General features: G+C 39.3%; 1 protein-coding gene across 50 annotated transcripts in view; it reads right to left on the bottom strand.

Annotated features, from left to right (window-relative positions):
- RIMS1 (regulating synaptic membrane exocytosis 1) overlaps window positions 1-24,821 on the bottom strand; it is a 241,366-nt gene that overhangs the window by 80,566 nt on the left and 135,979 nt on the right. For 14 of the 50 annotated variants that reach the window (XM_080997929.1, XM_080997933.1, XM_080997931.1 and 11 more), the window contains 11 exons: window positions 24,288-24,411; window positions 20,952-20,998; window positions 19,337-19,449; window positions 17,700-17,830; window positions 16,412-16,583; window positions 16,147-16,303; window positions 13,996-14,067; window positions 11,187-11,343; window positions 8,745-8,870; window positions 5,579-5,641; window positions 2,632-2,721 (listed from right to left, as the gene is read on the bottom strand). In XM_080997929.1, the coding sequence (XP_080854055.1) occupies window positions 2,632-2,721; window positions 5,579-5,641; window positions 8,745-8,870; window positions 11,187-11,343; window positions 13,996-14,067; window positions 16,147-16,303; window positions 16,412-16,583; window positions 17,700-17,830; window positions 19,337-19,449; window positions 20,952-20,998; window positions 24,288-24,411 (1,252 nt within the window). Of the gene's footprint in view, window positions 1-2,631; window positions 2,722-3,248; window positions 3,363-3,796; window positions 3,875-5,578; window positions 5,642-8,744; window positions 8,871-11,186; window positions 11,344-13,995; window positions 14,068-16,146; window positions 16,304-16,411; window positions 16,584-17,699; window positions 17,831-19,336; window positions 19,450-20,951; window positions 20,999-24,287; window positions 24,412-24,821 lie in introns of all 50 variants that reach the window. The other 36 variants (XM_080997930.1, XM_080997934.1, XM_080997932.1 and 33 more) reach the window with 8 other exon arrangements.

The following is a 24,821-nucleotide window of genomic DNA, read 5'->3' as shown; positions in this document are numbered from 1 at the left end:
TTGCCATATAGGGTAATAGGCAGAGGTCTATAGTGCTGCCTTTAATAAACACAGGAGCCTGACTGCCAGTGTCACCAATCCATGTGAGCATATAAGAACACAGCTTTGCTAAATTTAAGCTGTGCAGTTATCGTGCTACATACAAACTAGTGAAACTGCAAGGTTTGGTTTATATTATGTATAAAACTGATACAATGCTTTGCAGCCAGGATAAAGCAACTCGGCTAACACTGCAGAATGTCTTTGATCTATTATAATAGCCTGTTCAGCTTGCACCATTTGCTCCAACATATGATGGGATGGCTAGAAGAATGAATGAATGGATGGGAATGTTGTGTGACAGCTTCTTCACCAAACTGCCACACTTATGATACGTGTCTGAACTGGACCTAGGAATCAGGTGGGAATCCAAATCAGGAATTCCATAATTTTACAGTCACATTCAAAAACCTAAATAGTGAGGATATACCCATTAGGGATGCAGTAACCAACATGTTGCCCTCAATATGTTTGGCTTCTGCTGACAGGACTTTGTTAAATCCTGCCCACTATACCCTGCCTTTGTTCCCTCCAAAGACTTCCAATGCCGGGAACAGGGCATTCAGGTATTGTAGCCTTATTTTGAGTAAGGGCATGTTTTCTCACATTTGCCAGTTGAGGTACATACTGAGTCTACTCTTCCACATGTCACCAGTGCAGGCTACCGCTATATATCAAGAATTCTCTTTCTCCTTTTTCAGTGTGTGAAATGAAGAGGCACCCAAAGCAGAACAAGAGTAGAAGGAAAACCTAATACCAAACTTATCAGGGGGATCCTTTGTTGCCTTCAAAAAATTGGTATGAGATGAACAATCAGGGCAAGTTTTATAGGTTCTCCCTTTTCCTGAGTTTAGTTCTTACATTGGTCACCAGGAAAAAAATGGGTGTTGTGCGAGGGGATCCTTATGCAGTGGCTTTGTAGCTGAAATGTGAATCAGTTCAAGTGGGATAATGTTTGCAACTTATACCCCCAAACCAGGAGTGTAGCTTTCTTTCCCCCCCTGCTGCTGTCATAAAAAGCAGTGAGATCTGGGACCAGAATGGCAGGAAGCAAAAATTAGTTAGGTCAGATCACCCCTGCTCCAAACCACTACAGCACACTAGCTCTCATCCATGGACACAAATCAGCATGAGAAGTTTAGTACAACTGAATCTTCAAAAATGCTTTTTGCGAGTGTGCACACACATGAAATAAAATGGTATTTTCCAGGTCTTGGCATAAATGTGGGTGGCTTGCCAGTGTTTGATCATCAGTGCTCTCTTGTTGCTCTTGTTTTTAAGCACCTATTGAATTCTTGCCAGTGGCTCTGGTAGATGCTGACACTGCAAAAAAACAGATCTTCAAAGAGCAAAGGCTGGCTGAATGCCACTCTTCATTATTCACTTGCACAAGCATCTTACTGCCTTCCCAGTTTCAGCATACCCCTGGCAAGGAAAAACAGCATCTTTGCTTGTGCTCAATAAATCTAGGTGATGGGGTTTTTAATTTTACTGGTGTCCTTATTCTATGGCTAGGAAAAAGAAAAGATTGCATTCATATTCAAACTCTTCCTCTAATGAACCCAAGAGCGGCTTACAGATGGTTCCCAGGAAGTATCTCATCTAGACAGGAACCACTTCAGGTGCCTTCAGACCATTCTTTAATCACATGCGTGTTGGCCTATTGAGAATTCCATGACAACACCTGCTTTCTTCTACACTCAGTGTTTGTAGGACAAATAACACAAGGCACACTATCTATATCTATATCTATATCTAGTTATGAAGAAATACTGTTGAATTCAAACACTTCCATACAGAGCCACAATCACATCTGACAATGATTCTGACCAATAGTGTTTGATTACAAAAAGTATCTTTAAACTGTTTTTGGGGGTGGGGAATGTTTTCAAACATTTCAAACTCAGTTCTATTTTTTTTTTTAAGGAAAAACAACGTGAAACACAATGAATCCAATCCCACAGTGTTTGAACCCAGCAACTGGAGTGGCACATGGGTAGAAAGGAAACGAAAAGCGTGCCAACCCACGCTCTGCTAACCACACTCACCCTCCTGAATCAGCAAGATTCCAGCCTCCTTTAAAGGGAAAATTTGCTGAATAAGAAGGAATTGCAAGTGAAATATTACATCTGGTATGGTTCATGGATGTTGATAACCAAGTGAAAACAACAGAGTCTTGCAGCTCCTTGAAGATGAACAAATTTATTGTGACAAAAGCTCCCATGTGATAGAGCCCACATGTTCAGATGAAGAAACAATAAAAGTGGTGCTCAGTTAAACTACGTATCTCAATTAACACTGAAATGTTGTTATCAGCATACTGAGGACTTCTGCAAACAATGGCATTAGCTTGGACTTTAAAGTGAGACAGAGACAGAGAGACAGACAGAGAACCAAAGAAGCCAAAAGCTGCTATAAGCAACATCAACCTACAATAAGCATGGATATTGGAGCAAAAGTGTCTACAAATATCAAAGCAGATATGAATAATAACAGGTGGATATGAATAGAAAACTGATATGGGGGAAAATAACAAACTGATAAGGACCACCAGCACAAATGACAAGAAATTGAGAAGTCTTTATTTTATACCTTTCTTGTTCTGGTGAATGCAAACTAGTATCAGGCCTCAAGCAGTTGGTACTAGCACTCCTAGCCCTGTCAAGCGAGGGCTGCAGTTCACTAGTGCCAGTGCATTGCATCCAATGGAAGGAGGAGGAGAAAAACAAAAAGAAAACAAAGAAAGGAATACAATGTTAGATATCAAATCATAAAGTAATGTTCTATTTACATAAGATGTCAACTAACAATGGTCCAATAAAGATACAATGGAACTGGCTGGATGAAAAAGAGAGAGAGCGAGAGCCAAGATTTGCTTTAAAATAAAATTAAAAAGATAATGCCTGAATTTGGTTGCATAAAAGAACAAAGGAATCAAAGGTGGCCATTAAGAGATTCCATGAAGTCAAGTCAAGATGGATTAAATAGGCAAGACTGCACCTCAGCAGTGGAAAAATGAGACTTGCCAAATATCAACCAATGGGAAAAATGGTAAGGAAACACTGAAAAATTATCTCTGTAACTTATTTCATCTTAAAAGTTCTATAACACAAAATGATGGAGCACAGTTGTCTCGAACTTCACAATGAGGTTGATCTACTGGACTAAACTAACAGGAATAGGAAAGGATACTTTGACTGAGACCTTACCTAACCAATAGACCATCAGTAAATCTTGGTATTCGTGAGTTAAGGCAATTACGAAGAAGTGAAATATCCTGACTAAGCACTGATTTGGCCTTAACACATGCAGGCAGGGTTGAGCTTCACAAAGTAAACATAATTCATAAAAAAGAAAAAAAAGTAAGTTTCACACAGGATGCAAACCACACGTTTAAAAAAGAAATAAAATATGTAGTGAATTTAAATAAAAATACTGATTTTTTAAGTGGGGTTTAAGGAGCAGGGATTCGGGAGATAAGGCTGTAGCAACTATTGTGTTCAGTGGGGGTGTGAACATGTTTAGGTCTGCAACTTTAGCCTCCTTTCATTTCTTAGATAAATTGGGAACATTTGCTTTGCACCAGATATTATGATGATAATGCAATCAAGCTGCATTTTCGGTGTTTTGGTTGGGAGAGGTTTATTGTATAATACAGTATATGCTTAGTAAGAAGCAGCTCCAATATTTTTCTTGAATGCATATTTTCAGAAATGTATGTGAGAACTTTAATGGGAACTTTTAACAGATTTCTTACCTGTAAATATTCCAGTAAGTGCCATTCTCTAATAAAGGCATCTTGGGAGGTAGTGTTTTATAATGCCTAACAGAATTTCTTGAGTGTGAAAGAAAAGAAATGGAGAGTATCCATGCAAGAAACAAAACAAAACAAACAAACAAACAAACAAACAAATAAATAAATAAATAAATGCAAATACAGATGAAGTAGTACTTAATGAATGGTAAAAATAGTAACAATTCTTATGCAGTATTTGCTGTGTGGTTAACAATTGCCACTACTATTAAGGATAATTTTAGTAATGTTATAATGTTAAGAATCTATGTAAGGTGTGCTGAAACAAGAGGTTGTAAAGCAGCAGTCTACAGACAACCGAACTCTACAACTTCTTCAGGAGGGTCTTTTCTCTCTCTCTCTGTCTCTCTCTCTCTCTCTCTCTCTCATTACCAGAACATTCTTGTACTAGTATAACACTAAAGCTAGTATCACCTATTTTGTGAACGATCTAGTGCTGGTCGTACCATTAGGCAGAATGAGGCAGCTCAGGCAGCTGATTTTGTACGTCGCGAAAGGGTAGCAAATTGTTAAGGAATTTAGCATTGTATTTTTACTCCCAGGGAGAAGTGCTTGCGGGATTTTATGTGTCTGGTGCCAAAATAACTGGAACAGCCTTCGGTACTATGCTTGCTCCTTTACTTCTGAGGAGGCGGGGAAGGTAACTTGTGGTCCCTCTCAGACAGCACTTTGGTAAGGATTTAAGGAGCCACTTTAAGCATGGCTAGCAAAGGGAGATTTTTAACTTTCTTTTCTTTGAAAAGCAGAGTCCTATGCTATATCACAAACTACTTTTGGAAGTATGTGCTGGCTAATAATGGAATTATCTTATGGACGGTGCTTTAACGTTTAACAGATTTCATCACAGCTTAAAGTGTGTTGGAAGCTAGGTGCTCTAATCTACAGCCCTGTGTGGACTCATACTGAGTTTCTGCAATAGCAGCCTCCCCAGACCACTTTCACAGACAGAGAAGTGTCATGTATATTTGCTTGTTCCCTTTGCTAAAATGAGAGGGGAGGCCCTTGAAGGAGTTCTGTATATGTATTGCCATGCCCTCAAAGACTCTTAGCAAGTGAGGGTGTTTAATTATAAGTACTTAATGTGATCAGTATGCGAAAGACACAAAACCAATTATGAAAACACAAATGTTTAGAAAGGAAAAATTAATAAACATAATACCACTGCCATACACTGGAAGACCTTTTGCAACATTTCTTGAATAATTCCATTCAATGGATGGTATCCAACTGATGTCCCATCACTGATGGAAGGCCTACATCAGTGTAATGAGGATAGATGCAATTTTTGGTGATTCCTCCACCTCTCTGCACCCCACAAAATCCAGAATGCATTCCCACCCTCCCTTTTCTGTCTTCATCAGCAGAGGGACACCAGTTGGTGTGTATGAATGTTCAACTTCTAAACATTAAACTTCTCAGTAACTTAATCTCTATGATCCAGACACTGCAGGGCATATGAATATATAAAATATGTATAAAAAGCCACAGGTCTGGGTACATTGGGCTCACTATAATCCTATCCACTGAAAGATAGGATAAACATATATCAACAAATGTTTAAAAATAATCAAGCTGCTAGACCATAGCCTTTTACTTCAATACAGTATTGCTAATACAGGAATATTACAGCAGAGGACTGACAGAAACAAAAGTGACTTGTAAAAGAAAAGAAAACACACACACACCAGAACTATCCAAATTTGGTTACCAAATGCCTGTATTTACCTGGTGGTATGTAGGCACTCTGCACTTCTTCCTCGTTTTGCCCTGGGCAGCATTAGAAGCTCACTGCACAGACAGGATGGATGATGAATGAAACAGATATAAATATGAAGCATTAAATGGCATGAATTATGCCATGGTATGCAAATGAAAACATAAAATAAACCAGAAAGCTTGAACTGAGATAGTTACCTTAACAGAAGTTAAAGACATATTAGCACACTCCATATATATATATATATATATATATATATATATATATATATATATATGACTGTCTGGGCCAGTATTCTAAAATAAAGGCTACAATCCTTTAGTTTGGCTGATTAACATGTATTCACTGCAACAGATTTTAAAGCAGTTTAACTCTGCAGTCTTTTAATATCTGGAACGTTTCTTAATTCACAGCTGACCAGCTTCCCTGTTATTCTGCATTTCTAAATACAAGCAACTAAAATAAACTGTTCATGAACGTAAGGCAATATGCTTATAGTAAGGAAATATTGAAGAAAACGAGTTTTATCTTCCAAATAAAAAAACTGTGGAAGCTCAAGCCATAGCAACACTACAAGCTTCCTCTAATCTATTCATAGGCGTCATGATGCCTTTGCACATTTGTTTTTAAAACACAAATACTTATTATCATTATTGTTGTTATTATTATTTTGTCACCACACATCCTGAATATGTCCTCAATGTACATTATAGCATTCTAATTCAGACCTGTGGCTCTCCACTGTAAGGAGCTATACATTACAGGCAACAGTGAAACAACTGCAAAGAGAAAGGCGCAGCAAGTAGCACGAGTTTTAACAAGACGTGTACATGCTGTGGGACCACTAGGACAGGACTTTCAGGCAGAAGTCAACAGCGCCACCCAGGAGAGAGACCAGGAGGACCCCCAAATGAAGCAAGGTTGGCATGTCATGTTTTGAAGTGATGAGGGGGATGTCTGTAAGACCATTAAGTCGATTAAGTAAAACTAATGAACCATATCACTGTGTACTTGCATTCTGCCCAAACACAAATCACTGAGATAAATTTCCAAGGTTCACCAGAGTAAAGTATATTTGCTGCTCAGGAAGGTGTACCATTTCAAAAGAACCAAATAGTCATATGAAATACTATGGTTTAAACCAGTGCTTTTTTTCCCTTAAAAAATGTTTAGTGGTACTCATTTTCCTACTCATATTGAAATACTGCCCCTCAAGGAGGCCATACTTAGATTCACAAAATGTTTAGGGGTATGTGACTCCTGCGTCCCCCAGAAAAAAGCAGGATCCAAACTGGTCAATGTGTGAGCCATGTGTTGTCCTATTGTCACAATAGCATACATTTCATTGGGGATTGATCAGTAACGTCATAAGAAATAATCCAGTATTAATAAGCCTTAACTATCTGGTGGAATGTTGCCTAACAGAGTCCTACTAACATTATAGGATTCTGGTGCAACATACCACACACAAAAGAGGCCTAACATCCCACATGCAAAACTGGAATTCAACAGGGCAGGTTAAAGAATAATGGAATACTTTGTAAACTAATGAACCATTGAATTCAATGGTACTAGCTCAAGAAAGCTTCTTAGAAATTAGAGATTATTCACCAGTGTTATTAATTTGCTTCACCCATGAATGTGAAGATGTCAGGGGCTCACACTTCCTGAACCCCCTCCTTTGAAGAATCTTATGCTGCCAGTAGGACTTTGATCTGAATGACTTTTTTTTTTATGCTGCAGCAGCATTTGTCATCTCACCCAGGAGAGGTGAATGAGAAAGCACTGTCTCCGGTTTAGAAGGGAAAGTTAGGACTGTACGTGGATATCATGGGTGCTGTATGTTTTCATAGGAAACATGAAAGGAAGAGTGAGATAGTGAGGGAACAACTGTGAATGTGAGAGTAGGAAGCTGAGGTGTGTTTGAAGTGTCTGGTAGTCTTTATGACGGACTGAGCCTCCGTGTCCTGCCTGATTAACTACAAATGTGCCAGCATATACCACACTATGTCCACAGAACTATAAATCTGGACCACCCTAACATACAAATAAGAGAGGGTGGAGACAATAGAAAACATTCTACAGAATTACCAGCAATAAAGGAGAAGCAAGCTATACTGAAGAAGAACCAAGATCCAAATTTGGATGAGTGGAAACAGAATGAAAGCATTTGTCTAATTTCAGTGATAGCCAAGGGTTAAATTCTAACTCAAGACGAGTGTTGGCCGCCACGAATGATACGAGGCACCCAACACATTGTGTCGAATTCCTCGCAAGTCAACATTCAGCCCTCTGTTCCCACTTCTAAACTGGATCATTCTGAGGTCTACTATAGCCAGGGTGTGGGTCTGTGTCCATGTAATCTTTTGATTAAAATAAAGTTTAAAAAACCTGCAAGATAATTTTCAAAATACTTATTTGTTAACACAAGTGAAAAGTTAAATTCTGGCAATCTAGCACAAGTAAATGGGTAGATACTGCCCTTGCTTTAAAATAACTAGGTAAGCGAGGCATCTTCCCCATCCCAAATTCCACCACGGGTGGGAGACAATTAACACAGCTGTCTAAATCCTCAAAGTTGACAGCTTCTAGTTCTGAATGGTCAGAGCAGAATGTATAGCTACGCTATGCTCTGTATCACTGAAGAATGAAAGGAATAATTGGGACATACAGTACGCTATTTGACTAGTAGATATGGTTGGCATAGGAAGGCCCAGCACCTCAAATAGAAGCAACTTATTGCATTATAGAAAAGTGTGATCTTTCTATATCTGCAATAACATCTTTGTCCTCACAGAATTAAAATGGTTCAACAACATTAACCACCACAGAATCAAAATTTACTTTTGCAAGTGCAAAGTCACAAGAACAAAGCTCTTACTAAATGAAGCAAGATTCCAGTTTTGTCTTTTTAAAAAAAATGCTACTCACCATATTTGCACTGTGAACATAAAATCAATTATTTTTTATGAAACTCCACTACTGATTAGAATAATGCTTCGCTTCTTATTTGATTACTGTCAGACTATTTCCCACCTCGTAGTCCACACAATATAAAGCTCATAGTTCTAGACAGTATAAAGCACATTTCAACACCAGCAAAAATATATATTTTAAAATGCACAGATATATATATATTACTACAGATTCACACTCTTAAAGTGGCAAACATACCTTTCTTGATCTGACAAATACTGACTATCCATATCTCTGGACCTGCGGTCAACTGGGCTTCGGGAGGCATCATGGTGTCTAGTTGGAGAACGTGATCTTCTCATTTGATGAATTTCATCTAAACTCCTGGAAATGTTCATAGAAGCACACATGTGTTTGACCATGTTTTTTCTTATCACTGTTTAATCAAGGTTTCCCAGACATTTAACAGGAATGGTCAAGGCTGATGAATTGGAAGCAAGTCCTCCTCACCCCAACACCAATGGAGGAATACCCAAAAAGCGATGCAAAAAATCCACATTGCCAGAAAGAACTGTGAGAGGGAAATTATAGCTCTGCCTGCTTTTGAGGATAGAAAGAACCATGAGCAGGAAATTATATTCCTTTCTGGTTATCAATTTTTATTATCTACTGTGTTCTATGCCGTTAAGAAAATAACTGAGCTGCTGTTTCTGGACAGCCTAATCATCTGTATCAAGAAACTATAAATCCCTTTCAGTTACTATACCAAAAGAACTATACAAAGCCTCATTTTATGCTATGGTTAGCCTTATATGCCAGGTATTACAGGCAATAACAATGTATTTGTTCCTGTTCCTGTGAGAACCAGCCCGTTAGAATATATTTATTTCCTTTTTATTCTGTGCTTCCCCCCAAGAGTTGAGGAGGTATTTATTCTTCCTGCCCCACTAAGTTGCCCAGTTTACTTTCCACAATCCTGTGGCACAGGTTAGGCTGACAGACAGGGAATGATGCAAGGCCATCCAAAGAGCTTTGACAGCTAAGAGGGAATTCTCAGTCTAAGTCCAACACACTATCCACTACACCAAACTGGCCTCCGTGGATGCATGCATAAAAACATCAACACCCATACACCATGTACATGGTGGCTGGTGTATGCCCTTGCTTTTCATAGTGACACAGACTATCTGTCTGCAATGTTTGTGACTTATGAGTAAACAAGGTGGGAGACAAGGAGGAGAAAGGATGGAAGTTGTGACAACTGACTTCTTAAAGATGTTTTTAGGAAAGGTGAGAGGGGAAAAATTAAGCCTATATCTTGCAAATACTAAGCTGTCACTTAAGAGTAATTAGTAGTAATTCACAGTTAATATTAATACAGAGCATAGTGAGCTGTACAAAACATCCCCTTGTGCAGTCGTTTCTTTGATTTGTGCAATACAGGATTGCTTCACGGTGGTGAGCTGTCTGGAGAAACCTGTTGTGTTTGGAAACCTAGTATTAGGTACGCTACAACACAAATCCAGCTAAATGTGATGGTTTTGTGGATTTTTCTTTTAGTTGCTAGAAGACTATAGAAGCTCACACTGAATTATATTCTAAAAAAAGAGAGTAATCTACAATACTAAATAGCTTTTGCCCTAAAAGAAACTGATAGGCAGCAGAACTTTCTGATAACTTATTTATCTGATTTATAATCTATTGTTGTCCGGTCTATCAGTTTCTCTCCTTAGCTCCCCAATATGCTGGTAAATATCAGAGTCCAGTTCTCTTCTGTCACCCACACCCTTTTCCTTTAAGTATTTGTCTTACATAATATCCAACTTCACTGGAATTTTGCTAAGTTATTTCCTACTTCCTTTTGTTGTGACATGATCTCTCCCTCCTCTTCTGTACAAGGGATAGTCAACATTGTGTCTTTCAAATGTTGTTGGACTATAACTTCCATAATCCCTGACCAATGGCCATGCCAACTATAGTTTGTAAGAGTTATAGTCCAACATCTAGAGGGCACCAACATCTAGAGGTTGGCTCCCTCTGCCATCTGTACCAAACTATTCCCTCTCATTTTCACCAGGGTATGAAAACATACCTAAACATCTCCCCTCCTCAGCAGCTCACTTCTTTCCATTCTTCCTTATCCATTTTCTTTTCAAAACTACAGGGCAGAGCACAGGATCTTCTTTGTCTGGCTACCCTAGAGATCTCCTTTGTTCCATGAAAATGGGGAAAATATCATTGGTAGCTTAAAGTGAAATGCCCATTTATCTCTTAATATAATCATCTTTTTAGACTGAAGAGCTGCTTTTCTTTCTGTTATGCTTTCACATTCTCCACAAACTCACTAAGGAAAACTCAACATTTAGTATTTCCTTAAGACAGCTGCACAATTAAGCAAGGAGCCTCTTGGCACATGGCTCATCCTAGAGGCAGTTGTCATAGTGTGGCAGTGACCATGCAGGGGTTTCATGTGCAGCTGCCCAAGGAAAACATCACCTTCACATTTCTTTAATCACAATGGAGACAATCTGGCCAAAGTTAAGCCCTTTTCAAAGTTCTCTCGATTTGAGCGGGGGAGTCTTAAGCACATATGTTAACAACTCTCCCAACTGTAATAAATGGAACTAAAAAGTGCTCGGCTTTGGCTGGAGTCTGCCCAATGTGTGTTGATGATGAAAGCAGCTATATTTTGAAGCCTACCTCTGTAATGGCACATTTGGTAAACGAGAACGGGTCCTGCCCTGATCGTCACCACGGTGAGGAGATACAGATCGTGAACGATGATGGGTTGTTCTTTGCTGTTCTGGCACAGTTAACGTTGTAGATTTACTTTCTCTAGTGCTAGACCTATAGCCTACTGGTAGAAGTGCAACAAAATGAAGTTAGTTCAGGTCAGAAATGGCAAGTGTTCATATCTGGACTAGTCTTTTCAGGAAAACATCTCTTTATTGATTACAAGATTTTCAGAGTTGTGCAACTTGTGAAAATCCTGAAATGTCATGCAATCAGGGCTAACAATTAGCATTATAGTTAAATGTAATGCGAATATGGGGGGAAAGGTACAGACATACATACAGGAGAATTTACGTGCAAGACTGCAAAATTCCCAAAGGTGAGAAAGTGAATAGGAGCAGAAATAATACCTACTGGGTTAGGTATTATTTGCCACAAGCGTCACTTTTTCAGCTCTTCAGTCTTTTTAAATGAAATCTATGCATCTGTGGCTGCAATACTGAAACAAACTAATTTATTCAATTCATCCAGTCTATGGAATTGCTTATGAGTAAATTGTTTTAGAATTGAAGCCTCTGTTTCAGTTTCATTTAAATTATCTGCTGACATGAGTATGGTACACAAGTCATTTGACCCAACGTTGCTTCATATAAAATGATCCACAGAACTTGCTTTACATTCAAGGAAACATAAAGATGTCACTATTAATTATTGTTAGCCAGAGGCCTAACACCACAGAACAAAGCTGGATAGGCAAAAAGAACCAAGTCTAAGAGAAAGGTACCCATATGCCATCAAGTTAAAATACTATTTTATTAGCTAAGAGCCGAAGGCAAACACAGATTATGCTTTCTATTTAGGTAGTAAAACCCACCCATAGTTTAATATTGGAAGTAACATTTTGTCTTTCTGTAGTGGGGTGGGGGGTTGGGGGATACACACCACTGAACTGCACAGAAAACCCTCTTCTTCCAGAAGATGAAAAGGCCCCCATTCAATAGTCAAACTTCCCCAAGAGAAAAAAGGCCAGTTATTTTAAATCAGGGATTAGCAATGTGGTGCCCTCCAGAGGTTATTTAACTATGGCTCCCATCAGCCCCTCACAGCTTGACCAAAAGGCAGTGATGATGGGTGTTAGAGGTTAGCAGTATCTGGGGGGGGGGGCACATGGATTACCCCTGTATTAAATGAAGTCCCTCAGACCAAGTTGATAGCATGGCAAGAAAGCAGCAGCTCAAGCTCTTTAAATTAGCCCCCTTTAGTTAGAAGAAAAGCTACATGAAGGATCCGTAGGGGACTTCGGATTTGAGGCAGGAAACAAGGGAGATTACAGGGAACCGTTCTGAAGATGTATACATTCAAAGCATATGGCATGCACCTCTCTTGTAATTTTTGTGTGACAGCTATGTGGAATGGAAGATGCAGTGCGTTGTGTGTAGAAAACTTGCTGAGAATGACCAGGACGGGAGGGGTACCCTCCCACAGTTTCAATTACTCTGACGTTAATTGAACCGCATTCTTATCTTGGAGAAAACCAGGGATTCACACACATACATAGAAAACCTAAGTACAGAAAAAGGAAACTGTATGTTTCTTTCATTAAAAGTCACTATTAAACTCCCTAGGGGCATTGGTACTCAGTTAGTCAGTAAAATATAAAACAACGTTCAAATTTTTCAGGTCCCGCTGTTGAAGCTAATGGGGTAATTTATGCAGTTGTGCTCAAGTACTGTTCCAGAAAAAATGTCAAAAATGGCCTAAGTTACTATTTTTGCCATCCTTCTTGAATCTCTAGTTAAAGAGAACTTCACTGCCATCTTTAATGTGATTAGCAACTCTTCTAAGTAATATTAAAATGAGTTTGTAGACATAGACAAACTACATCATACTAGACATGTCATGTTCAAAGAAGTATATATATATATATACTAGTCAAGATTAAATTGGCCACAATCCTAGACAACCATAGTAAAGATGGAAGGCTTTTGAAAATTAGTTCTGCAGCTGATCACCAAAATATTTTAACAATTCAAGCTGCTTTTCTTGTTCAGGCAGGTGATTGGCAGCAGAAGAAATATTCTCAGAACCTGCAGCACTGTTGAGCAATTTTTATCTTTGTCTATGTGTAACAACTGAGAGTCTCCCTCTATGTACACATTTTGGATAATGATAACTTGTGAGTGCTTATGAGAATTATAAAAGATATAGCCATGCTTCATGCACTTAATATACAGTCATGCATTTTCAATATATTCCATGGTGAACCTGTCTAAGATATAAGCAAGAGCAAATGCATCAAATGGACAATATGTTTCAGTTAGACATTTTAATTACATTTCTTTATTTATTTGCATTTTTTCTTATGCACAGAAAAATAGCTTCGAAAAGCAGCCTCTACCCTTGGAATATCCACAATTTTATTAGCTGTATAAACAGAAATATCAAGATTGCCATGCCACTGTTGCTGTTGCTTTTTATTATTGTTTGTCCGATTGATTTTTGTTAGATTTTATTGTGTTTTAAACTGCTGTAAGGAACCCTGATGCAGTAGAAAGGCAAGCTATAAACATTTCTTATTAATGCATAATACATAAATGCAATTAACACACAATACAGATTTTTTAAAAAGGTTCACCATGGAATAAAGAACCAAACTACTTTCTAGAAAACATAATCTCCCAATTCATCATCTTTGAAAACTCTAGAAAACCAAACTGGAAGGGGGAAGGGGGAAGCAAAAGTAAAGGATGTAGGACCATGCTCTTCACCCACGCACCTGAAGGAACTACTCCAATACCATCATCAACATCATAATCTGAGATGTCACTATCACTGATTCGCTGAGATCCTGTGCAACAGTAAGGCAAATAGATACCTGTATACTTGGTTCTTTTGTAAAGGGCAGAAATAAGTTTAAGTAAAGATTCTTGTCATTACGGAGAGTCAAATATGGGATGCATTCATATTTAAAAACAAGATTATATATATATATTTAAAAAAACTATTGTAAAATGGTGCAGAAAGGAGACATAGTACCTGGGTAATGGCACCAGTCCCAAGTATACTTACTGCAAGTTCTGTTGAAATAAAAAAAATTGTGCCAGCCTGGCTGAAATTATCTACAGCAGTGCAAACAGTAACTTGCATAGCTGTGGAAAAGTGAAATTAAATGCCTGCCATGAGGGGCAGAACTTGACTGCTCTGCCTCACATACCAGTGCAACATTGTCTTACTAAAATGATCCATAAGGTTGTGGGTTCATATTATCCAGCATCAATCACCATATTGTGTCAGAGGCTGTTAATAATGTAAGAACAGCATGCTGGATCAGGCCCATCTAGTCGAGCATCCCTTTCTCACAGTGGCCAATCAGATGCCTACAAGGAGCCTGCAAGCAGGAACCAATCACAAGAAGCACTCTGCTCTTGTAGTTTCCAGAAACTTGTATGTAAGCCCGCCTTCCCCTGGCCCATGTGACTGGTAGGGGCCTCTCATAACCCATACCCAACCTAGCCTAAAGTTACATTCCATGCCTGAAATCCAGTGTTTCTAGCTGCTAAAGAACCATGTAGGGCTTGAAAGTTCAGCTGTACATGGACTTCTTTTCTTGGACTCTGCTGAGTTCCCCACTCCCATTAAATGTACACATTTTCTGGGCTAGAGAACAGTCATGGTCCTGAAAGTTGTTTAAAAGTCAAAGGAACTTGGACCTTTCGTTGGACTTTGAAACTTAGTACAGAGTTTCAAATACATTGCCGCAAATGCAGTAGCCAGAGCTATACATTGAATATTAGTGCCAACAGCCAAGAATCAAATGTCATAATCTTCCAGTGACATTTACAGGACCCCACTTGCTGAATACAGTGAAATTGCTTTAGAAATAAATTGGACTGAAGATGACAGCCACATTGTGTTAGCAACAACGAAGTTGGCATAAGCTAAGTGAATTAATATGGAAACAGTAAAGGTCACTGAGGGAGTGTATGCTGCTCAGCGCTGTTGCTTATCAATGCTTGGATCCTAAGTTAAGAGAACTTTTGCTGGGGGTGGGGAGTTTCTTCCCCTCACTGTGTAGCCACCTGTGAACATCCAAAAAGACACTCCAGAGAAGCCCTTTTCTGCCTTGTGTCTCCAGGGGTTGTTGGACTACAACTCCCATCATCCCTAGCTAACAGAACCAGGGGTCAGGGATGATGGGAGTTGTAGTTCAACAACATCTGGAGACACAAGGTTGAAAAGGCTGCTCTAGAGGGTCTCCTCCAGCAGCTCCCTGTATACATCCCACATAGTTCAGGAGAGGCTTTTGGTAGGTCGCAAAACGGGATCAGTGAATCTGTCAATTGGTTTCTCTCAGTTTCTTGCTTTTTCATTCTTAAGCTAAGATAAGGACTTGTGATCACGAGTCGGCGACCGTGTTTCAGTTGGACGCACTTAAAATGGTCATCGCCTGCAGATGCATTTTTGTACACGTTTCTTGGCTGGAGAACTTTACTGCAGAATTCAGAGAAGAGCAAATTTCAAAGCACAGTGATGTTTCGGTTTGCATAGAATCACAGAATCATAGAATGGTAGAGTTTGAAGGCATCCCAAAGGTCATCTAGTCCAACCCCCTGCAATGCTGGAATCTTAGCTAAAGCATATTGTTTCAGAAAGTGGTAATAAACGTAGATTAGTCTTTAAATGTGAACCGAACTCAATTTCTTCCCCACCCCTAGATGCAGAGGGCTGCAGCGGTGAGAAAACCTTTCTTCTGTGAACGTCCTAAACTTATCTTAGGATCCAAGCTGAAATTTTCACACCCATTCTTATTCAAGTAAAACTCCGGAACCTTTTAAAGAAGGCAGCTGCTTACATGTTCTAACACGTGTTAGTACACCTTTGTTATCATAACAAACTAGCCCAAAAGAAAAAGGAGTCATGGACCTACTTTGTAATTTTTTGCTAGAGCTTTCTCCACCATGGGCATGTCTCCTTGGCATGAAAGGTGATGGCTGAGGCAGAGGTAGTGAGGATTCATCATGCGTCTGCAGCGTATACCAATGTGGTTCATCATCTAAAAGTGCTGTCTCCAGCTCTATAAGGATCTGTGGGGGAAGGGAGCAAGCTTCATCAACAGAAAACAAAACGCTCTGGAGATCCTGTCACATGTCTAAAACAGAACTAGTTTGCAGTGCCAACGTATGTGCATTCACCTCCCCAAGAAAGTCACTTTCTTCTTCTTGCACTCTGGGCTGATCCCAAACCGTGATCTCCAACATCCGTTCTCTAAAATCTCTACGGTGCACGTGCGAATAGAGAAAAGTTTGGTTCCATTTTGGTTCTAAGCTTTTCTTTACCGTTTTGGTCCTCCTCTTACTCTTATCACTGAAACAAACAAACAAAAAACAAAACGTTGTAAATCACAATGCAGGAAGCAAGGCCTCTGACTCACCCCCTACTACTACCATACTTATTCTGCTGGGCTACCCCTGGTAGCTGCAAAGTGAGGTAAGGGAGCACTACTCAGCTGACTGGTGGCCTTGTTTCTCAGCCACAGAGCAGTGCTGCCAGGCCAAGAACACTCAGCAGTCAAAAGGGCTGAAAGGGGACATTCAGGCTGTCCAGAAACTATAACATAGGAAGCTGCCTTAAACTGAGTCAGACCACTGTTCCGTTTACCTCAGCCTTGTATACATTGACTGGCAGCTTCTCTGCAGATCATCAGGCAGGGTTCTCCCCTAATCCTACCTGGAAATACCAAGGATTGGATCTGGGGCCTTCTGTAATCAAAGTAGATGCTGTACCACTGAGTTTCAGCCCCTAAGTGAGTGGAAGGAATAAGGGGCAGGCAAATGAACCAAGCCATTATGAGAGTTATCCATCACCCCAAGTCCATTTAGTGAATGAATTATCAGTAACACAAGCCAGGGGTTGAGTGTTTGATACAAAAGTTGCACTCAAAATAAAAGACCAAGGATTGGACAAAAATACTTTTACTGTATTTTCTATCTATCTACCTACCTACCTACCTACCTACCTATCACCTATCTATCTATCTATCTATCTATCAACACACACACACACACACACACACACACACACATTTAATGGGAAAGGGACAGATAAATGGAAAAATCAGCTCCACCCATAAGGTTGAAGAGGGGAAGGGGGGATAACATTGGAAGGGAAGATGTGGTGTGGTGAATATTCTTTTCTTGGGCCAGGATAACTTTCCATTGTGGAAATGGAAATCCCTTCCATCAAAAAGGATTCTAACTGCTCCCCCAATAAAATATACAGTTCACGGTATTAACCCTTATTCAAAGATGGCCCTTAGAACATGAGGAATCTCCATGAGGAGACTGGAGTAAATTACTCTAAATATAGAGCCATCCATAGATTGATTTTTCATGGCTATTTTAGAGAAGCATATAAACATATAGCAATACAGTATATTCTTTCAAACTATTTTTTCAGCATGTTTTTAATTTAAAGAGCTACCTTCTGTCCGGAAGGAAATACATTTTTACATAAGGATTTCTCGGGCGTCCATCTATTCTGGGTGGCAGGTCTGTTGCTTGAAGAACATTCACTATTAACTGATGCCCAACTTTATCATACCAAAGCTTTACCTAAAATGTTATAAAATAATTGTAAGTTATCAGTCCAGAAAATGCATTCATTTGGATTCATATCCAATCAGATCCTTGAGACTTGAGCTGGGGTAAATATATGCTCATTTTAAAATGGCAAAAGTAAAATACAGTATTGTAAATTTAAATATCCACTCCTTCCTTAAGCCTAACCACAATATACTTGATTAATTGATAAGATCTTGGGCATGATCCACTGAAACTGATGGGCAGTAGATTCAGGACAGACAAAAGTATTTCTTTCCATTGCATTTAATTAATTTATGGAATTCAATACCAAAGGAAACTAGTGATGGTCACAAGCTCAGATGCCTTAAAGAGGGTTACACATGGAGGATGAGCCTGTTAATGGTGAATAGTTAATGGTGAATTTCCCTGGACAGTTTACAGGGCAGGTATGATATAAAACACAGTAATTAAGATCAATGAAAAGCTAAAACAGACAGCAATTCCCCACCCCTTGTAACAGTATAGAGAGTTTGCAGATTTAAAATACAATTGAAAAGCATGTGTGAACTTTCTAAACATCTGGGTAGGCTTGTCTATACAACAATGTTTTTACTCAGCGTGAAATAGAGCACATTGAAAGGGCCTGCTTGATATCAATAGGAAGGGAGTTTCAATTCTTACAAAAGCAGAATGGGTATTATGTGGCATCTGTTGTAATGCAAATTCTGCCAGCCTAAGTGGTTGATTGAAGCACAAGACCTCTAAAGAGGATAAAACGAGGAGATCTTTCAGGTAACCTGGAAGCGACTGACCAGTAGCTGCTGAGGAGCAACAACAGGAGAGGGCGGTTGTCTTCAGCCTCTACTTGCCAGCTGTCCAAAGGCATCTGCTTGACCAATGTGGGAAACAGGATGTCAAACTTAAGCGGACCTTTCGTTTGATCCTGGAGAACTCTTATTATGTTCTTATTAATGCATGTTTATCACTTGATGACTGTTATATCAAGGGATGACTTGCATGTGTAAATAAGCTACCCCAGATTAGTACATTTTGCTGCCCAAAATGATTCCCCCACCTACTACTAGGGCCAAAGTCTTGCCACACCAGTTCTCACCTTCATCTACCCTTCTACAACTTGCTGCATTGTAGAACCAGCCCTGCTATACATGGAGGTGTTTTCATTGAGTCAGTTCACACATCTGACTGCGCAGCAATCAAGTGTGGAGAAATCAGGAGGACAGGAGGTAATGTGGAAGTTGTATGTGTGGTGTTATATCTGGGATAGCTTATGCATACATCTAAGTCATCACTGGATGATCTAGTGATGAACGTTCATACAAAAGTATTGCTTCCAAAATGTCAATAAAAACATTTTCTGCATACATTTTAGGCTGCACAGACATCAAATAAAAAACAAAAAGGAAAGGCTAAAATTTTCACTGACATTTTCCTCCTAATCTGCTCAGTTTTGTAACCTATACCTGAACAAAAACAGCAAACGAAATGTGCTGCCGGTGAACACCATTTTGTACTTACAGAGAGCTGCCCAGGCAGGACCTGTGGAGCATCTTTTAGGGCTCCAGGACTAGTAGGGGAAATAACAGAAATTGACGGCCGTTCCATTTTTTGAGATTCAAATGAACTAGAACCTGTAAGGATTGTGGGGGGGAGAATGTGAGGGGAAAGAGACAACAGTTTAATGTAAGATACACCAAAAACTATTTCATTACTGCTGCTGCTTTTAACATGTAGCATTGCACACACTGAACCAACTACTCTGAGATGCCGAAACCAATGGGTTGACTATTCTACATGAGAAAGAAGATTCTCTTTCAAAATAAATGAGGGGAGGGTGACAAAAGGGTCTTCGCCAAAATAACAACAGCAATGATGGTGATGGTAAAAGAAACAAAGTACCTTCCCTTTGTAGCCCATTTTCCATAGCTGCACATTTATTTATTTTCAAATCTTTATAGAAAGGAAAATGATAGAAAAATTGAGGAGCAGGAAAGGGAAGGGGGGGAAAATGAAAATTCTGATAAATGTCATTGAATGATGGACTTTCAACAAAACATTTGATTTTGAGTAGATGCAAAAACAAAATAAGAAAACTGATAACCTTTCCACTTGATCAGTCAAGTAATAATAATGAGGCTATTTTCAATGTCAATATTCCATCCAATATCAAGGGGACAGATAATCTCGCTACAGGGGAGAATATACTCGGTACAGTATAGTAATAAAAAAAGAGTAAGAATGGGCAAGACATTCTTTGCTAAAACTTGGAGAGTAATATAGGCGTCAGATTTTAAAATAAATTTAAATTCATTTTAAAATAAATTTAAATTCATTTTAAAATAAATTTAAATTCATTTTAAAATAAATTTAAATTCATTTTAAAATAAATTTTAAAATAAAAGGTTTTCAAAATGTAAGTTGCCTTGGGGGTCATTTTTTTCGGCCAAAATTTGCCTCATAAATAATTTTATAAATAAATAAGATGTGGGAGGGAGTACTGTTGTCACCATTTGTTAATCAGAAATAAAGTTGGCAGTGGAATGCTAAAGGTGTTCAAAGAATAATATCAATAAGAGTGATATTCAGCTAAGTTGTACTCTGAGCAAACTTACTGAACTTGATGGGATGAGAACTAACATTGGATATCACCCTAAATTTCACAAATATTCATGTGCAATATGATTGTGCAACTATATACCACACAACAGATGCTGAATGTTCTTCAGTTTTTGCAACTGAACCACAACCTAGAGGGAAAGTTAATACACATTTGCAGTTCAGGGAAATGATGGCGCAGGAAGACCCTAAGTTACGTTTTCTCACGGAAAAACTTTTTTTTTGTCAAAGCTTCATTTTTATGTGGAATTTTACCACACCACAGAAGAAATGATCTAGCTAGTTTCTTGTCTAAACTGGAAGTGAATTCAAACCATCCGTTCAGGTGGTGACATTTGAGAGTTCTCACCATTGAAAGTGTAGGCATATCAGCACCAACGTTTTGTGGACTGAACCCAGTGGTATCAAAAGTAGTTTTAGACAAAGATTGTGCTTACAGACTGCATAATGCTGCATATATTCTTCTAAATTATTTTATTTCATTCGAAGCATAAGCAAGAACAAAGGAAATACTCACTAGATTCTAGTGGAGGATGAGAAGTCTCGGGAATCCTTGGAATGTCACTAAAAGAGGTATAGAAAAATTAGAAAAACCTGAACAACTTCTCTACAAAACAAATACATGGACTAATTTTAGAGGGAGGTAATTACTTAATTTTCAACAATAATTACCCCCAGATTTTCACTCATGGCCCTGAAAAATCCCCCACTTACAGGTCTTTGATACATCTTTGTTAGATATATTGTTGTTTTTACTTTAATTTTTCTCTCATAGTGCTATGCCGAAACCTATCCTCTGCTTTTTTGCAAAAGAGGCTTTATCTTCCTTCTTCATTTCCAGGAAGCTTTAGAATGTCTTTTAATTTTCTTTAGAATTTGATGGCACAGGGCTGAGAGAGATGAGGGCACTGTGTGTGTTTCTTTCCATTACACATTTCTCTAGTAGCCTGCAGCCTCCCTGGGTGCCTGTATTTCCTGATCTGAGAAAGCCCTACATGGAGTGATACTTTATGACACCATCATCTAGGCTTTAGCTGAAGAGTGGGAAATCCCTGGGATTGGAGCACTTGCTGATTTTGTTTCAGCAAAAAAATCCATTAAAAACAACAACCTCCCTGCACTAATATATTTAAAAGTGAAAAGATCACATTTAACAACAAAAACAACAATATATCAGGAGCAATGTATGCAGTCTCTTGCAGGAAAACCCAGCTGAGATTTTCTTACGTTACAGACACCTAGGAAGGCTGAAAATTCCAGCACCAGAGAGATGATTTGTAGAATGAAAGGACATTCACAGAAAACTTTGGCCACCTCAAAAGTAAGGTAAGTATAACAAAATCCCGCACCCCATTCATGAAACTTTTCCCTCCTCCTTCCTAATTTCCAAACGCGATTCCTTTTTTCCCATTAGTAAAGCTGGGATTTACAATAGAACTTGATGATCCTAAGGGACACAGCACTAATGTACATTTGGTTTTGACAATGATTACAACACAGGCAACAACTTCAATATGAACACACTATCAGGTTACTATTGCAGTTGGATGTTCCACAATATTTGTAAAATCACACAACAAAGGGAAACATGTTGGAGAACAGAAGGGTGACAGCTATCTACAGCTAGTGATTCTGACTCCCCCCTTTTTGAAAATGACACAAATTGTGTAACTCACTAGAAGTTTTTATACACGCGTCTCAAGGAGTTTGCTGAATGAAGCCTATGAAAAAAACTTACAATAACAAAGAAAAAAAACCAAGAAAATATGGAAAAGGTAAAAAATAATAATAAAGGTAAAAATAATACATGGAATAATAATACATGGAATAATAACACATGGAAATACAATACACATGAAAACTGATATATCCCTAAATAGGGCTGCAATTCTGAACACCCTTGAACTCAGTAGGATTTACTTTTGAATGGGCATTGTACAGCAGATGTGGAGAACATTTAGCCCTCTAGATGTTGCTGAACTACAACTCCTATCTGCCTCAGGAAGCCTAACCAATGGTAAGCGATGATGGGAGCTGTAGTTCAGCAGTATCTGGAGGGCCAAAGGTTTCCCACATCTGATGTATAGCATCATGTTACAGATTTACATGCAGTTCTTATACATTAGCCACTGAAACAGCAAAACATGCTTCCTATTAGTGGCTCTCAGTCCAAAGAGATTTTGTTTGCCCTTGAGCAGTTTTGATTGTATATCACAAGAATGTTTACCTTCATCCACAAATTTTAGTTTTACATTTGGGTGGGGATTTACCATAATTTTATGCTGGGGATTCACCAGAATCTATAAAGCCCCTGGCAGCATGAGATTTTGCTAGTCCTTGCCAGGGGTCTTAGGCATAGCATGTGTGGATGATATCGAGATATGGTGCATAGAGACTTGTTCAATAGCTTTAAGCTGCATGATATGGGCAAGCCACTTTCTGCCTTGATTATTCTCACACAGAAACAAAGAAGCATTGTGGGTTGCACAGAATCCAGGGAACTGTTGTCTGTGCCACAGTAATGCCACAGAAACCCAACCCTCCACTTTTATATAAATAAACATGACACATAAATAAATGTAACATGTAAGAAGAAATTAATCCAAAGTAGTGTGGGAAACGGTAATTTTTTTTTGCCATGACTGACCTTGTGGCTGCAATATTTGTGTGATTACACGGATTTAGCAAAATCTGAAGGAAAATGCTGTGACACCTGTGGAAGCTGTGTCCAATAATTATTAAAAATCCCAAACCCTATCCCTCCCCCTTATATTTATAGTTTTAGCTACAACTCCTAAAACGACGCACATCCCTGCCCAACCTCTATACAGAGCAATGTGGTTTTCTCAAGAGGTCAATCCACTTAACAGTGGTTGCACCCCTTCAGTCCTTTTCCATTTTATTTATTCTTAAAATAACTATGTGCATATATTATGGCAACAATAGCCCTCTTCCGGCATTCCTAATGTAGAGGAAAGTAGACATCCGGTGAGGATAAGCATGCAAGCTGTGCCCCTCTTCCGTCACTAATCTCATCACCTTCCAGCTCGTGAAAGCAGACAAGCTGCAAAATGAAGCCTTATGCATTCATGAAAATCAGGATTCTAAAATGAGTGTTGGGGGATGGGAGTTCATGAATACAAAAGGCTCCTCTAGCAAACATTTGCCTTCCACAAACTAAAAGGAGATTGAAATGGTGACATGGTTTGGGGCAGTGGCGTCGCAGCGGGGGTGGGGGTGGTACACCCCATGTTCCATGTCTGCGGGGGTGACAAGAAGTCACCCCGCGGGGGCTCTCGGCAGTGCGAGCAGCCATCGTGCCGCTGCAGCCGCATGTGGAGAATCCTCTGTTCGCGGCTGTAGCCACAAGCATAGGATCCTGGCGCCGGTGGCAAACCACTAAGTACAGCGCATGTGTGACGTCACATGCATGTGCTGTACGTAGCGGTTTGCCGGATGGCTGCAGCGGCGACGGAGGGATCCCGGCACCATCTGTACGGTGGTTGAGCGGCACCAGCTGCAAACCGCTACACAGCGCATGTGTGACCTCGCTACGTACGGCGCATGCATCGTGGTGTCACAACGCCTTTCTTCACCCCTGGGTTGGGGGAGCCCTCCAAGTTAACCCATCTCCTTTACTTTCTACTGAGAAATGTCTGAAAAGTGTGTGTGTGTGTGAGAGAGAGAGAGAGAGAGAGAGAGAGAGGATTGAGAGGGGGAATGTATGTGTGTGTGTGCATAGACTGAGTCACACAGAGAAATGCTTACATAGTTATGACCGGGGTGTGTGTGGCGGAGGCAAGATTCCACATGTAACATTGTGTATTTACAAAATGAGTGATTTGAACCTTACCAAATAGGCCTTGAAACAATAATTTCAACTTGAGGTTCTGATTTTGATTCTAAAATAATGTTGTAAACTTCTTCGTTTGTAGCTCCGGGAAGCGGTTTGCCATTCCATTCTAGAACTTCATCACCTTGAATGTAAACACAAGGGAGGTTTCCTCTCCTGCCTTTCATATCACTTTGCACAAACACACACCATTACAAAAAAAAGAGATAGCTTTCTTTTCCAGGCTTACAGATGGCCAGTTTATTGAATATTCATCCTGATAAATTTGCAGAAAGCTTGTGTAGAAGTTATACAGTGCCTGCTCTTTATTTAGCATCCATTCTGGTTTGTTTATCCACAGTCTATACATATGAAGGCAGCCCTGTTTAGGGAAGTTTTTAATGACTGATGTTTTAATGTATTTTTAATCTTTTGTTGGAAGCTGCCCAGAGTGGCTGGGGAAACCCAGCCAGATGGAAGGGGTATAAATAATATATTATTATTATTATTATTATTATTATTATTATTATTAATCAACACCCACTATTTATTGAG

This window comes from Podarcis pityusensis (assembly GCF_964106645.2).
Source record: "Podarcis pityusensis genome assembly, chromosome: 3".
Lineage (NCBI taxonomy): Eukaryota > Metazoa > Chordata > Lepidosauria > Squamata > Lacertidae > Podarcis > Podarcis pityusensis.
The sequence above is the reverse complement of the archived record's forward strand: the minus strand, read 5'-3'. Positions and strand labels throughout refer to the sequence as shown.